A 16,763-nucleotide genomic window follows, 5' to 3' on the forward strand; every position below is an offset into this window, starting at 1 on the left:
CTACGATCCTTCCAGGTCGGATTTAGCTTACGAAACAAGTGTCTTACACTTTGAATCGTTGAATCAACTGGATCCCAAGAAACACAACGTTACAAACAAAGCTTTTAGGATAAAGCACCGTGCGTCTCCGTTGTACCAATTATGAAGGTCACAAGAGTCTTTAGTATTTTTATTGTTTTGGTGACTGAATGTATATTTCACGCAAAAAAAGATAAATATTTGTTATCTAGAGCACCGCCTCGCTGTGCTAGAACCATCTTTCATTTGAACAATTTTGTTTGGTAATGTCAACTAACCGATTCTAATGATATTTCTTCTTTATCCTTTCTAGGCACTAACTCTACAGTCTTACCACCGCACAAGGATCCCCTGTTTCCCACGGATTTATTCACGCTTGAACAACGTCGCAATGGTGCTGTTGTATTACACATACTGGGCGTAATATACATGTTTGTCGCACTTGCAATTGTTTGCGACGAGTTCTTTGTGCCTTCTTTGGACGTAATCATTGAGAAACTGGGCATCACGGATGACGTTGCCGGAGCGACCTTCATGGCGGCAGGCGGCAGTGCTCCGGAGCTATTCACTAGCGTGATCGGTGTGTTCGTTTCGTTTGACGATGTCGGTATCGGTACAATTGTCGGTTCGGCCGTATTCAATATCCTGTTCGTGATCGGTATGTGTGCGTTGTTCTCCAAAACCATTCTAACACTGACCTGGTGGCCGTTGTTTCGAGATTGCACGTTCTACAGTGTCAGTTTACTTACGTTGATCTATTTTTTTCGTGATAACGAAATCTACTGGTGGGAGGCGCTAGTGCTGTTCATAATCTATATCGCGTACGCTGTGTTTATGAAGTTTAATCAGCAAGTGGAGAGATGTGTGAAGAAGATTATCTATAAAAATAAGGTGACCAGAGTTCGAAGCACTGATCAACTTATGCCTGCAGTAAGTAGTTGAGGATGCATGTAATTAGAGGACACTTTTTTCGTTTCCTTCCGTTGAATTAGCTCTTTCAGTTTTTATGACCGTCATTATCCCGTTCTTCAGTACAGTCATCTCATTTCATTACCTCCTATTACTTTGCAAACTTAATTAAATGTTATAAATCGTTTTCATTTTACTAACACAATTCTCGAAACGTGACTAGGTACTGACTGCCGAACCTACAGTCGAATGATTGTATCCTTATTAGAATCTATGAGCTTATGAATCTATAAGCTTAGTATTATCGATTGGCAGAACATTATCTTTCTCTGTAGATTATTAACGTGATATAAACCGTTACAGTGGCAATACAATTTAGTTTTAGTCTTCACCCCTGTTAAGGAACAATACGTTATGAAACAGTTGCTATCCAAGCATAAATTTAATTTTCGTGATTAAAACAGCAGAATACTATGAGTTCCGCGGGATAGAACGTTGATATGCTGATGAGTAATCCTCGAATAAAGATGGAACGGCTTCAATGTAGGAAATAATCCATTAAAACAGTTTCAGTTGTGGCCTTTGTCCGAGTATGGTTTTAAATCCTCGAGAGATCTAATTGTATAGCTATGTTATATCGTAGATAGGGTTCAAAAGGTCTAATGAAAATGTATGCTATTTTGACCTGTGAATGCATACTACGTTTAAACTGTTGTGACATTGACGAGATCGATTTAAATGCAGGTATTTGATGATATCCGATATGTAAACCCTAGCGAGGTTGTATTCCTGAAGGAATAAATACAATAGAATAAGATTTCGTAAATTAATTTGCTGAAGTTTCGGGATTTGTGTAAATTCGAAATGAAAGGAATCTTATCTATAATTAACTTCCATTCATCTCAATTCTACTATTCATTTCGTATGCTAAAACCATTGCGAGTGACATTGGTTATCTCTGTTCGGTGCATTGGATTCATTGGTGCATTCATTTTTGTGCCGCTAAAAAAAAACAATATTTTAGTTGAACTTGATTCTTGATCCCGAAGCGGAAAAATCGTATCCGATTCTATAATAATGCAATTTGAACTCCAATAATCTGCTAAATATCGTGGTAACTCTACTAATGAGATGATTTTTGGTACAATAACCCTATGGATTCGGAGCCAGACGAAACTTGAAATAAAAACTGTGGTGTTATGATGCTTTTCCCATATTAAGTGTATTCTAATATATATTACAGTAGGATTCATCAAAACACTTTTCTTCGATTCTTAAATAGAAACAAAAGAGTTCCGTTATACCTATATATTAAACATTTGTTAGAAAACAGTTTTGAAGATTATTTTTACGTGTTTGGCATTATGCTATAGGACCTTTCATTTGAATTTAAGTTTGTGAAAATCAATTCAGTCATGTACGAGACAATGAACTGAGCTCCATTGTATTAACTTTGACCACTATCTTCGGTACTTTCGGAATTCGGTTCGTTTAGCGATTAAATTGTATTGGAACGATTTTGAACCAAATTTAGAAGAATGGTTACATTTCTGGCATCGTCGCTCTAAATGACGATTGTAAATTACCTTGTAGTTCCGGAAGCCGGATAAAAACAAATTTCATACACTCATCACCCTGTAAAGACTGCCCCAGAAAGAATGGACGCACTTTGATTTCGCTGTAAATAATTCACAAGTGTTAGATATTCAAACTTTATTCGATATACTGATAATATTAGACTACAACAACAGAATATTATTCTCAACATTTGCTACTTAGCCATTGTAGACTAGCTGACGCACCTTCTTGCGAACGTTCCTCATTAAATTCCGTACAGACTCCTTGGCGACAAGTTTTGACACTTTTTTCCAATCTTTTTCGAACTGGTGAATGGTTTCGGCTTCCGAGACATGTTTCCTTAGATATGTATTCGTTAATGCCCAAAATTCCTCAATTGGTCGAAGTTGTGGGCAATTTGGTGGATTCATGTCTTTTGGGACGAAAGTGGCATTTTTGGTAATATACTTTTCTACCGTTGATTTCGAGTAGTGGCAAGAAGCAAGATCTTGCCAGAAGACAATAGGATCCTTGTGGCTTCGAATCATGGATAGAAGTCGTTTTTGTAAACATTCCTTGATGTAAATTTCGCTGTTAATTGTAGCAGTGGTGATGAAGGGTTTTGAAATCATACCGCAGCTACAAATTGCTTGCCAGACCGTAGCTTTCTAACCAAATTTTTCGACTTCAATCGATGTCTCGGACTGGTTTAACACTTACCCTTCTCGCACCGTATAATATTGTGGTCCAAGGATTTGTAATCGAGTTTCACGTAGGTTTCGTCGTCCATGATTATGCAGTTCAAATTTCCAGCAATAATCGTATTGTACAGCTTTCGAACCCTCGGTCTGATCGATGCTTCTTGTTTCGGACTACGTTTTGGTTGTTTCTGCTTCTTATAGGTTCGAAGATTCAAACGTTCTTTAGCACGAAGAACATTTGACTTCGAAGTGCCCGAAGTGGGACAGTCTTTAATTCCGGAATTTTCATTTGAATCTAAGTTTATGGGAAACGGTTGACATTTTTGGAAAATCAATATGCGTTCCATTTTAGGATTTTTGATAACTAGTTTCCGTAACCGAAAACCGGGTACCGATGTAACTGAAATGAACTCATTTGGTCATCAACTATCACTATTTGCAAACTTGAGAGATTTTATCAACCGATCACACAATTCCAGTACTTCGGAAACAACAATGGGCAATCCCAAGCAACTAGAAGTTTCACAATCATCTAAAACATTCACTTTCCTACTGCTTAAAAAGAAAAACGCTGCTTAAAAGTACTACAAGCTGAACTTTTCAGAACAGCACAAGTTCCGCGTGAACTTTCTCGCTGCTCAAGAAAACACGTGGTAATTTTTGACAGTTTGAAGTATACGGAACTGCAAAACAATCGAATTTTAAGTACATTCCACCCAATACTTGAAGATGAGTTATATTTACCCTACAGTTGAGTCGTATTGACTCAATTTCAGGGTGATACGGTTTACCTAATTTTGTTTTATTAAACGAAACTCTCACTGTTGGATGATTTTGCTCTTTGCATATTGACAACAGTGGAAGGAGCGACTAAAAGAAAAGATTCAAAAGAACTCAACATTAAGTAAAAAGTAGTCAAATAATAGGTAATTTTTATTTTCCGTGTACAGAACAATCTCCGTACCGAACAATGAACTAGAAGCTGAACAATGTATTCTAGAAGCAATTTAGAAGTTCGTTTGGATGCGTCGCACGAACTTTCAAGTGTGGATAATTACTTAAAAAATAGGCTGCCTCAATTTCGGTTCATGAACTCCGGAAGATGCTTAAGCCAAATCAGGTTCTTTTACTCGTACTTTTGAAAATGTCTCTCAAAATTTACTTAGGGCAAGTGAAATAAACCAAGCAGAGTGATTACTTAATAAAAATCTTCTAAAATTGTTTCCAAACAATTCCTGAAAAACTCATGTCATTGTGGGCCTGTTTGAGTCTCTATTATTATTATTATTATTATTGATCGGGGTATTGAAGTTGATTTTATTTAACAAACAGATATGCCTTCCTTTTCCCACTTCATATTGCAAAAGGTTTATTTGCCGACGAACGGTATTCATTGTCGGTATTTGCTGAAGTTATAAGTGTTGGTTAATGCTACGAAAATATTTGAATTTTAAGCAATATCTGTGAATGGCTTATCATAGTGAGCAGGTTAGCTAACAGAATTGACATGTAACCAAGGGGCTGTCGCTTAGAGAAGTGTGTCAATCACTTCAGTTCAGATACTGATTTCTCATGAATGGCACAACTGAGCACAATCGTTCTCATTCTAGGGCACAATACGTTGTGCTCTGACGCACAATATCTGCGACAGTGGCACAAGTGTTTCATTTTAATTTTAACAGGCACAAAACCATTTGTATTAAGCGAGTCACCCTTGCATGTTTTCAACTGATTTTGGTAGGAGACCAGTGATTCACAGGGATGTTTTCTTTTTTTTATCGAAGACCACCAAAGAAGGAAATGATTTTCTTAAGCACACACGCAATATGCATGCATCGTTCCGGATGCAAGGAGAAGTTAATTTAGAATCTTTTCTCCAAGATGTATTATCTCACATGTTGGGAACGTTCGCAGGAGGGTTGAATACTCTCATTTCTATGACACAATTTTCTGAGAGATTCTAACTATCTCATGTTCGACACTATGCTCATTATTATTTTCAGCCGTGAATCTTTCAGTTTTGTATTAGTAATAAACCCTAATGAACACTATTTCTTCTAGCAAAATTTAAAGAAGTATTATTTCTATAAAAGTTGCTCAAATTCGTATTACCGTTTTCAAAAATATCCTATTCAACGTAGCTGTTCTTTGTCATTGTCTTTCCGACTAAAAGTAACTTATAGTCGGTTCCAAAGCAAAATGAAAATTGAAACTTTGCAGCCACAAATCTACAATATCAATTTGATTCTCAAAAAGGTTTAAGATTTAACTAACAGATAATATATTCTATTTTCGATCGAATCAATCAATAATTGGTTATGCTAGTTTTCTCGTTTCAACCTGATTTTTAGTGCTGAGCTCGATTCGAATTTTTGCATATTCTGTTGACTGTACCTCGAATTTAATGTACTCAATTAATTTAATTACGCTTGGCCTAAAACAATTCGTAGTGAAATTGGAGCACTGATGCTTTCTGAATAAATAATCTTGTTGAGAAACTATTTTCAAACAATCGTCAGTGTGGTGTGAACTTTGCTTTTCCGAAAATAAAAAAAATAGACCTCATTCTCTAGTGTGCCTAACTTTCTTTGAAGTCTTTTTCGTTTTAGTTTGAATTTGAATTTAGTTCGTCGAATGAACAACATAATTGCATACCCAAGTAGCAATGTTGCAACAAGAGCACGAACATGTTTTTTTGTTATACTGGTTAAAACAATTTGGCAACAACGATAACTAGTTACGAAATAGTTATTTAGGTTTCAAATCACTACATCTTTTTGTAATATTGAATTATTTATAATTTATATGCTATCGTTACTTAATCGAAACATATCTTTAATAACAACTATGATTCTAGGTACTAGTTGAAAATAAGTTTATTGGACTCCAATAGTAGCAAACCGTAACTAGTTCTGATACCACTTAGCCCAACTATGTTGCAACAATAGCACGTATATGTTTTTTATGTTATACTGGTTAAAACAAGGTGACAACAATGTTTCTTCATAACATAAATAGTTACGAAGTAGTTATTTAGGTTTCAAATCACTACCTCTTTCTGTCATATTGAATTATTTATAATTTATAAGCTATCGTTACTAATCCAAGCATATCTTTAGTAAGAACTATGGTCCTTGCTATTATTTGAAGATAAATTTATTGGACTCCAATAGTAGCAACCCGTAACTAGTTCTGGTACCACTTAGCCCAACTATGTTGCAACAATAGCACGAACATGTTTTTTATGTTATACTGGTTAAAACAAGGTGACGACAGTGTTTCTTTATAACATAAACATTGAACTAACTATCATTTGTAAGTTATCGTTACTTGATTCTAACATATCTTTAATCACAGTTATGCTTTTAGCTAATAGTTAAAAAAAGGTTTATTTCCCGTTGCGATAACTTTATAAATACGTAAGCGTGAACGTAAATCGTTACTGCGAATTGATATAGCAATAACTTAGATATTATATAATTATAACATACAATTTCTGCATTGATTCAGATAGCTATCGGTAGGTTTTTCCAACGTAATGAAAACGAAAATGCAACCTTAAAAAAACTTTTGCTGGCTTGAATATGGTGATCACACTATGGAGTAGCAAGATCTGTATAAAACATAAATAAAAACAGGATATTACTTTTTTCAAAATTACTTCATGGCAAAAATAAAGGAAGGCAGAGTAGTCGTTTTTATTCTATGCACTATCATAAACACGAAGGAAATAATATAGGGATTGAACATCGAATGTGACAATATTATAATTCCCATGATATATGTATTTGAAACAGTGAGAAATCACTTTACTTGGATTAATTTTGAGCATTCTGAACAAAGGGTTATTTCGTTGTTTATTTGTCATATCTTCATAAACAGATTTTAATTGAAGGCGCATAAAAAACCAGTTAATTAAAATTGAATTCCGCTCGACAGTTTTAGAATCTGTGAAATTTTTACCTTGTATCAAGTTTGTGATTTCAAGTACTCTACCGCTTATTTTATTGCAGATAGAAAGTTCTCTGGATTCATTCAATGTTTATAATGGTAACTGAGTTTCAACTAGTTTACTTGAAAACAAGTTATTTTCAAGTTATGAAAAGATAAGTTATTACAGTATGGCATCACAACGTAACGATAACTTTTTTCTAACCGACTTAGCAACTAGTAGAAAGCGCGCTTTTTGTGTCACGCAAGTGGTTAGATATTAGTAACAATAACTCAAATTTCTGGTTGCAAACTAGTCACAAATAAGCTAGTGTAACAAAAATCGTTACTTGGGAAAGCTATATCAGAAGAAAATAGTTAATGCATACCTTATTATTCCCTTGTCTTCGACGAACAAAAGAGCTTGATGTGATATTCGTGAGGTTGAATTAAGAGCTATAATAGCTAAACAGAATACTAAACATGGTCACCCGTATGAGCAGAGTATACCAAAACGATAGCACACAACATTTGAAATATTCTACATACAGTCACTAAACTTAAAATGTATTTGAATTATATTCGAGGGAACACGATTGTCAGTTTCGAATTTTTTTTGTTGATGCATACTGAATGTATGACACAATAAAATAAAACGACGAAGGACTTTTCTTTTCTTCACGTTTCGTCTTAGACTCGTCAGTGCATAGCAGTTTATGTTGAACTGTTAAACCACCTAGTAGGCAAGGTGACGGTGACGGAGGTTGACGGCGACGGAAGGAGATGAACCGTTTGAATCGTACATTACTCGTACTCCAAATATAGAAAAATAGAGCGGTAACGTTTACCAGTTTAAAACAGTTTCAATAAATAATACTAAAATGTCTTACTTGAACATGTTCGTTTCAGTATCAGTTCGATTATCCATCTTCCATATAAATCTTCGAGTTACTGAACTTATTCTTAAATTCGAATTATTTTTCAACAATGAACCGGAATCGGATTGCATGGTGCTTAACAAGTTGTTACACCAACAAATTACTCATCCTAACTCTCACATGTCAATATTCATCATCTGAAGGATTTAATTGGATCAAAAGCCATTATTATCATAGTGTTTTTCATGTATTCTGTACATAGCAATAAATTGAATACGTCAACGCAAATTGTAGTTGCATTTAGCGATTACATACCGTAAGGAATGAATCAGCAGGTATTAATACATTTAACTGCAATTTAAATTATAATTTCATTAATTGCATGCAATGAGAATCAACTTCCAATCTCGGCATGTTACACTACGGGAAGGTTCCGATTATGACACGAACAGTGACAATGGTTATACGGTGTGTGTATGGAGCTATGATGGTGATGATAACAATCCCTGAGTGTGTTACACAAGTGCGTCCCTGGTAGTTTTCCATATTCCATAAATGCAGGAGACATTGCAGCTATTCAAACAATATATATGTATATAACGTACAATTTCCTCAATTGTTCAGTTATTTTTCTATCACTTTTCTATGCTTTGGTTGAACTGTACGGTATCCGGCGCACCGGTACAACGTTAGCATAGTATGACAGTGCAGTGGACGAGTTTTAAGTAAACCTTCGAACTTTTATACAGTCTTGTAGGCTGTGAGTTCCGGCTGCTCGTTTTGTTGCAATTTAAAAATAAAACAGCTGTTGTCTTTTAAACCAACCACTCGCGCACAACACACGAATTTATGGCCGTTTTTCCAATTTGCTCCCATTATCTTGTCGTATGTTTGCACTGCTAGAGCACCGTGTGGGTGCTCTTCCGGTCCGTCGACACATCCGCTCCATTGAATTGTTATGCGATCTAACATTCCATCCTGAGCAAAAGTGTAGCAGAAACGAGGATGTGCATACAACACCGTCGTTAACGATTTGCCATTTATTTATGGTTTTATAATCATCACTGCAGTTACAATAGCGTCACCTAGACGATCGGAGACAAGTTTTGAAGGTTAACCTGCACGTCAACAGCAAACGGGTTTGGCTTTTAAGGGCAATCGGAAAAGTGTTGTTCTATGTTTCAAAACAACCATCGACGTAGTTAGTTATTGATTCAAACTAAGGAAAAATGATTTAGTTGCACATGGATTTACTCTTCTTCAGGAATAAGTATACGAAAGTTGTTCTTAGAACGAAAATAAAATACTCATCTAACGAATAAGACTATTAAGATTACAAATATACATCACTTGGAATTTATTTTGTTGCTAATTTGCGCAAGATGCTCGATGAAAATTGATGCTTTAAGTGATTTTCAATAATGACATGGTGACAGTTCTCAATATTATGGATATGAAAAGTTTAGCTGTAAGACAGTGTGGTCAGCCCAACTTGCTATAATTAAGTTTAGAAAAGCTTTCCAAATTCACAACGTAGGTTTTAAATAGGCTTAGCTGAGAAATAAAGCTTCTTTTTTCTGCTCGAACCGTTCAGTTAACCAGATCGTTTTGAAATATAGCAATTCTGTGCTCAGTAGTGACGAGTTTCAATTTATAATTACCATTTCCGTTTGGCGGTGTTATTCGTTCGTTGCCGTGTGTGATATCCAATTATTAATCCGTTGGAAACTAGATCCTGCCCTAACACATGGCTTCCATTTCTAGAGTTATTGCCAAAAGGTTGACAATGGTGAAAAGACTTCATTAGCCATTTCATACGAATACGACACAGGTAATTCGAATGTCACGTCTCCTCATGAAAAATACATTTTTAAATAAATGTCCACTTAAGTGAACACACTTCGAAAAAACGCTGTAATTTAACATCTTATTAGATGCACATAAATGGAGCGTCGCAGTTCACGCAAATTTGCGTGAAAGAACATTCAATATTGTGTCTTAAATTGCACGACGCGCGACTTGAACCGAGAATCTTTTGATCACAAAGTACGTCTGTTAATCGACTGAACCGCAGAAGCACACATCTGCTTGGCTGGTAAAAGGTGCATTCAAATGCATTCAGTCGCACCGCTAGCAGAATGCAAGTTACAGTCGAAACTAGTCTAACATTAAGTCTTGGCGTTACATTCCTTTAGTGGAATTTGGCCTTCCTGTTTCAACAGACTCCGCAGCCGATTTTTAGTGTACAGAATCATTGCATGGCTAGCTAGTACTATGGATCCTACTGACACTAAGAATTCCTCCAGGTCGGGGCTCGCACATACGAACATAGTCTAACATTAAGTCATTACAAATGAAATTTTCCGTCATTTGACAAATTAGGTCCTTATGAATTACATCGTATGAGGAATTAAGACACCTGTAAAATTCAATTTTTGTTTGTGTGAATATTTTGCACGTCCGACGTGTGTGTCTATTGTGATCCTTTTTCGAGAGCAATCCTGCGATTCTCTCGAGAAGTAAAAATAAGATTTATTTTTTCGAGAAGTAAAAATAAGAGCATTTTAAAAGTATATCTGAAATGAAAAGGACAATTTCCGTGACTGATTTGCTCTCTGAAGAGGAATTGCCATTCTAGAAAATTTTCTATTGGGAGGTTCAGATTTCATTAAATATGAGTGAGCGTAAACTTCTGTACTACTATTCACTGCACTGGTATCGCTTATTTTGAACAGTGGTCAGATATACATTTAAGATTTGAGAACAACAACAGTCAATAACGAACAATGTATAATTTTCCCTGCATACCAAACTGTTCTGATAGTTTCCCCTAACAGAGACGACAATTTCGTATACATAAGATAATTTTGCTTTTCGCATAGCATGGACGCGATTTACTTAAACTGAGCCTGTTCATATAATCCAAACTAATATTGAACCGACTTGCCCTCTGTGCGATGCGTAAACCCCGTGGAAAAGAATTATGTGCTCATCAGCAAATGGACCTTCTGTAGATTTTTATGCGCCGTTCACTTTACTTGAGAGGTAATGATTTTTTGTCGAAGTAATGCTGATTTTTCGCTTTCGAGATGCTGAATGACCTCAATCATCGAGTGTTGGATGATGTTGATCGAAGGAGGAATTATTCATCCTAGTCGAATGAACTTGTACGTAGAAGTGTTCGTACAAACCTCCAGAATGACCTTTGTGAAAAATAGTCGTGGCGGCCAAATGCCCGAAATCATATTTTAATGTTAAATGCCAAAAAATTATCTAACAAATTAAAAAAAATTGACCTTTTCACAATTTGGCATGTGTTTTATTTAAATTTTAAATCAGCAAGCTTTTAAAAAAAATACTTTACTACTCAAATTCTCGAAACAGAAATTAACAATAATTTTGACACCAGTTGTGTAGTTTCACGTCAACAGTTCGAATAAACCCAACCCAAACTATCCCTTGTAATGTTTCATGTTATGCACATATAACATATACCCAGTTGCCAATTCGAATACTTTTAAGTTTTAATTAAAAATCATAAGGGTTTAGTAATTAATTTTGCAATGACTACTTATTTAATAGCAGCTAAACTCAATTTCTCTCTCGATAAGTAATATAATAATTTTTAGTACATTTTGTAGCATTTCAGACACTTCTAGTTTAGTAGTTTTTTTTTACAATCGCGTGAACGAGTGGTTTCAGGGAAACGCGTTTTAATGTTCAAGTGCTTCAAAGAACTTTTGAACTTCAAGATACTTTGACAAAAAAATCGTTTGTCACTAAGAAATTCGGAAAACAAACATCGGACTGAAAGGTAGATTGGACTGACTATAAGGGGCTGTCCATAAAAGACGTCACGCTTTTTTGACGATTTTTGACTCCCCATCCCCCCTTTGTCACAAATTGTCACAGAAGCAAAGACCCCCCCCCCCCTATGTCACATGTCACGATTCAAAATAAATAAAATTCATTACAATACATACTCAATATGTATGACAAACCATACAAATATGAGGGAAAAATCGATTTATTGCATGCTGTCATTAGATTAAAAAATATCCCTAAAACTACAAAATCATCGGAATTATTTAAATAATATCAATTATATAAATTAACAAAAGTATTTGGTTGGAATTGATGAAACATTTAAATCATCTGTTTTATTCCTCCTAGGTGTACACAGATATATTATTGTTTTAGGTAAAGAATAATGTTTCGTTAGTGTAGCATACAGGGCTGATAAAATAAAGACCAAAACCTCATCAAAACGAGATCACTGCCGGAGAATCTTTTCATGATCAGTTGATCAGTGAATTTTAAATCACATCGATCAATATCGGTACTGATCTTCCGTCACACAATGGATAGTGATTTTGAGCTAAAATGATTCTTGACTTATGTAAGTTCAATCATTGGATGATTCGATAAGCTTTGATATTGAAAGCGATCATCTCCCGCCCTTTTTCAAATGGAGTACAATTGAAAAAACTGCATTAGAATCAGATAAGAGAAATTCTTATGATATACTATTATCAATGCTAGAAAATTAAATTACTGAAAAAATTGTCAGTGAATAACTTAAGTTAAACCGTTTGAAGGCATCTTTTTCTTTTTTACTCATATTAGCAAAATTTATTAATTTCGCTAATTTACTCGCTCCTCCGTACACTTTTGCTGATCACAACAGAAATAATTCCCTGCATAATTCATTTCCGAATTTACAAGAAAAGGCTTTTACATCAACTAATACACGTTCTCCTATAGAAAGTAAACGTTTATTTTGGAGATTTTTTTCAGGAAATAGAGCAAAGCAGTAATATAATTAGGTATTTCAAAAATGCGCTCATTGAAAATATTGGACGTCACATTCCAAAAACCTCCCCCCCTTTCCCCTGTCACAAAAGGTCACGTTTTATGAAACACCCCCCTCCCCCTTGCGGCGTGACGTCTTTTATGGACAGCCCCTAATACAAATGGGAAAACAAAATACACCTAAGAAATCGTCTCTAAAGAAGAAACACTACACCTTCTAACACGGTTGTGATGCTATCGAGTTTCATATATCTAATATCTATGCATATAGAGATAATAAATAAGGATTTTCAGAGTCATTCGACAGTCACTAGTTTGGAAATAAAATAATTTCTATGATTTTCGGCAACTACTACTTAAACTCAATGCCGGTAGAATGCCAAACGATAGGTCAATTTGTGGTATCTACACGCCAAACTCGTTCTTGAAATACTCATACGAGTATGGTTTCTCGTTCAATATCGTGAGATCAAAGTCGACCCCACATCAAAAATGCTCGTTTTTTTAAAGCAGTCTTTTTTCAATGTCTTATCGATTGATTCGGAAATATGTCGGAATTAAAAGTGTAGGAATGCGGATAGAATAAAAAAATCTATTTCTTCACTTTCTGGGCATATTCGTTCTGACTTCCGTTGCATTCTATTTTTTTTTAATAATAAATGCATTATTGTGGAAAGCTATGCTTTTAATATTTAATATTTATATTGATATATATTATGTATATAGCTAATCATATATCTGTTTTCATTGAATTAGAATAAACAATGTTGTAAATCATTGAACTCCTTCCACAAGGCCAGACCGTCAACAAAGAGTATTATTTAGGCGCTATGAGACGTTTGCATGAAGCAATTCACCGAAAAAGACCAGATTTGTGGGCAAACAACTCATGGATCTTGCATCAAGATAACTCACCGTCACACAATGTCATCGTTATCCGTGAATATTTGGCTAAAAACGAAACGAATGCCATTCAGTAACCACCGAATTCACCTGATTTGGCTCCCTGTGACTTTTTCTTATTCCGCTCTGTGGAACGCGAGATGAGATTATGGAAAAATCGCAGATGGCTCTGATGGCCATAGCGAAAACTGAATATAAAATATGTTTAGAGGATTGTATCAAGCGCTGGCATAAGTGGGTTGCAGTCAATGATACTCCCCACACAATCGTTTTGGATAAATAATCTTGTATTTTTAATTCTCTGAAAAAAATCCTGGAACTTTTTGATCAAGGTAGCACCTATACATAACAAAGTCGAAAATTCAATCCCATAGGAATCCATTACCACAAATAACAAATATACGGACTGCACAAACTTTTCAACTACAGCCATTTTAACACTTTTTACACGATTTTGGATTTGTATATCTATTTCATTTCTCCATTAAAGTCGATTTTTTTTCCATAAATACGTTTATTTCTTAAGGCAGTTTACATAAGTTTTTCTTCGCCGTAGCATCACTTTTACATAATATTCTTATCCTAATTTAATTCTAACATAGTCACAACGTTTTGAATTTATTAAAACATATTCTCTTATAGCTTAAATATCATCTTAGGTAACTCGTCATTAATTATGAAATCTACTCGGAAATATTATTTGAACCAAACGATTAACTTCTATAAATTATAAAATAAGCTGTTATTTTCAGACATTTTGTTGATAATTTCATAAACTGTTTCGAGTTTGTTTGTATCATTACATAATTTTTATTCTAATTTAGCTATTGGTTGAACTCATGGACGCAGCTGGGATCAGAACTAAGTCTTAAAAGGGGCCTTTATTAAATTGAAACTCCAATTTTCTTTATGAAATGATAAATAAGTTTCATGTATGAAAGGTCACGACAAGCAAGAATGTCTCGAACTGGGATATTGGATAGTTTACCTTGGGTACGCAAAGAATTTATTAGTTGAGATCTGACATCACGATACTCCACGCATGTCCAAACGACATGATCAATATCCCGATAACCTTCTCCGCAAGCACAATGATTAGTCTCGGAGAGCCCAATTCGAAGGAGATGTGCATCTAACGTGTAGTGATTGGACATGAGTCTGGACATCACACGAATGAAATCCCTACTCACATCCAGTCCCCTGAACCATGCCTTTGTCGATATTTTCGGAATAATTGAGTGCATCCACCGACCCAGATCATCTCTATCCCAAGATGCTTGCCAGCTGGCAAGTGTTCTTTGGCGAGACGAACTATAGAATTCGTTGAAAGCAATCGGTCGCTCATAAATTTCACCCTCAATAGCATCACGTTTGGCTAAATTATCGGCTCTTTCATTGCCTGGAATGGAGCAATGAGCCGGGACCCAGACTATAGTGATTAGATAATTATTATTCAATATGCCGTTCAGACACTGTTTTATTTTACCCAAGAAAAACGGTTCATTTTTGCCAGCAGCGATTGAGCGAATGACTTCAATTGCACTCAGACTATCTGTGAAGAGGAAATAATGGTTTGGAGATAATGTGACGATTACACTCAAACTATAATGAACTGCTGCTAGCTCTGCTATATAAACAGATGCAGGTTCTTGAAGCCTAAATGATGCCGAAACATTATTGTTGAACATACCAAACCCTGTCGCTTCTTCAATTCGCGATCCGTCCGTGTAAAACATTTTCTCAGAGTCAATATGCCTGAACTTACTTGAAAGTATTTTTGGGATTTCCGTCGAGCGTAGATGATCCGGGATTCCACGCACTTCACGCTGCATGGATGTATCGAAAAATAAAGTTGAGTCAGGGGCACTTAGGATGCTGACACGGATAGGAATATATCTTGAAGGGTTGATTTCCTGTGACATATGGTTAAAATATACTGTCATAAATTTTGTTTGAGATCGAAGCTCGACTAGTCGTTCGAAATTATTAATTACCATGGGATTCAGCACCTCACATCTTATTAGCAGGCGTGATGAAAGCTCCCAAAATCGATCTTTTAATGGAAGAACTCCCGCGAGAACTTCAAGACTCATTGTATGTGTCGATTGCATGCAGCCTAAGGCAATTCGCAAACAACGGTACTGAATTCGCTCAAGTTTGATAAAATGAGAGTTTGCAGCGGAACGAAAACAAACGCATCCATATTCCATCACTGAAAGTATCGTTGTTTGATACAATTTTATTAGATCTTGCGGATGAGAACCCCACCAAGATCCGGTTATTGTTCGAAGAAAATTTACTCTTTGTTGGCATTTCGTTATCAGATACCTAATGTGTCCTCCCCACGTGCATTTGGAATCGAACCACACCCCGAGGTATTTAAAAGTTAAAACCTGTTGGATCATTCTTCCCATCATATGGAGCTGAAGCTGCGCGGGATCATGCTTTCTTGAAAAGACGACTAACTCTGTTTTCTCCGCAGAGAATTCGATACCAAGATGAACAGCCCAAACGGACAAGTTATCTAAGGTATCTTGCAATGGTTTATGCAGATCAATAGCTTTGGGCCCAGTAACTGAAACCACGCCATCATCTGCCAATTGCCTTAGTGTACATGGGGTTACTAGACAGCTGTCAATGTCATTCACGTAAAAATTATAGAGGAGCGGACTGAGGCATGAGCCTTGCGGGAGACCCATGTAGCTAATTCTGAATGTTGCCAAATCGCCATGTGAAAAATACATGCACTTCTCTGACAAAAGGTTGTGCAAATAATTATTTATAACCGCTGGAAGTCCATGTTGGTGGAGCTTGTCTGAAAGAACATCAATGGAAACTGAATCAAATGCTCCTTTAATGTCTAAAAATACAGATGCCATTTGTTGCTTTTGAGCGAAGGCAATTTGGATGTCAGACGAAAGTAATGCAAGGCAATCATTCGTCCCTTTATTTCTACGGAAGCCAAACTGAGTATCTGACAACAAACCGTTCGTCTCGACCCAAGTGTCGAGACGTCGTAGAATAATTTTTTCGAACAATTTTCTGATGCAGGACA

At 35.8% G+C, this 16,763-nt stretch overlaps 1 protein-coding gene across 5 annotated transcripts in view; it reads left to right on the forward strand.

The window, feature by feature from the left end:
• Positions 1 to 16,763, forward strand: part of LOC131429417 (sodium/potassium/calcium exchanger Nckx30C) — a 215,301-nt gene that overhangs the window by 30,694 nt on the left and 167,844 nt on the right. For 3 of the 5 annotated variants that reach the window (XM_058593512.1, XM_058593513.1, XM_058593515.1), the window contains exon 2: positions 332 to 948. In XM_058593512.1, the coding sequence (XP_058449495.1) occupies positions 332 to 948 (617 nt within the window). The remainder of the gene's footprint in view (positions 1 to 331; positions 949 to 16,763) is intronic. The other 2 variants (XM_058593514.1, XM_058593516.1) reach the window with 1 other exon arrangement.

Source organism: Malaya genurostris, chromosome 2 (genome assembly GCF_030247185.1).
Source record: "Malaya genurostris strain Urasoe2022 chromosome 2, Malgen_1.1, whole genome shotgun sequence".
Classification (NCBI taxonomy): domain Eukaryota; kingdom Metazoa; phylum Arthropoda; class Insecta; order Diptera; family Culicidae; genus Malaya; species Malaya genurostris.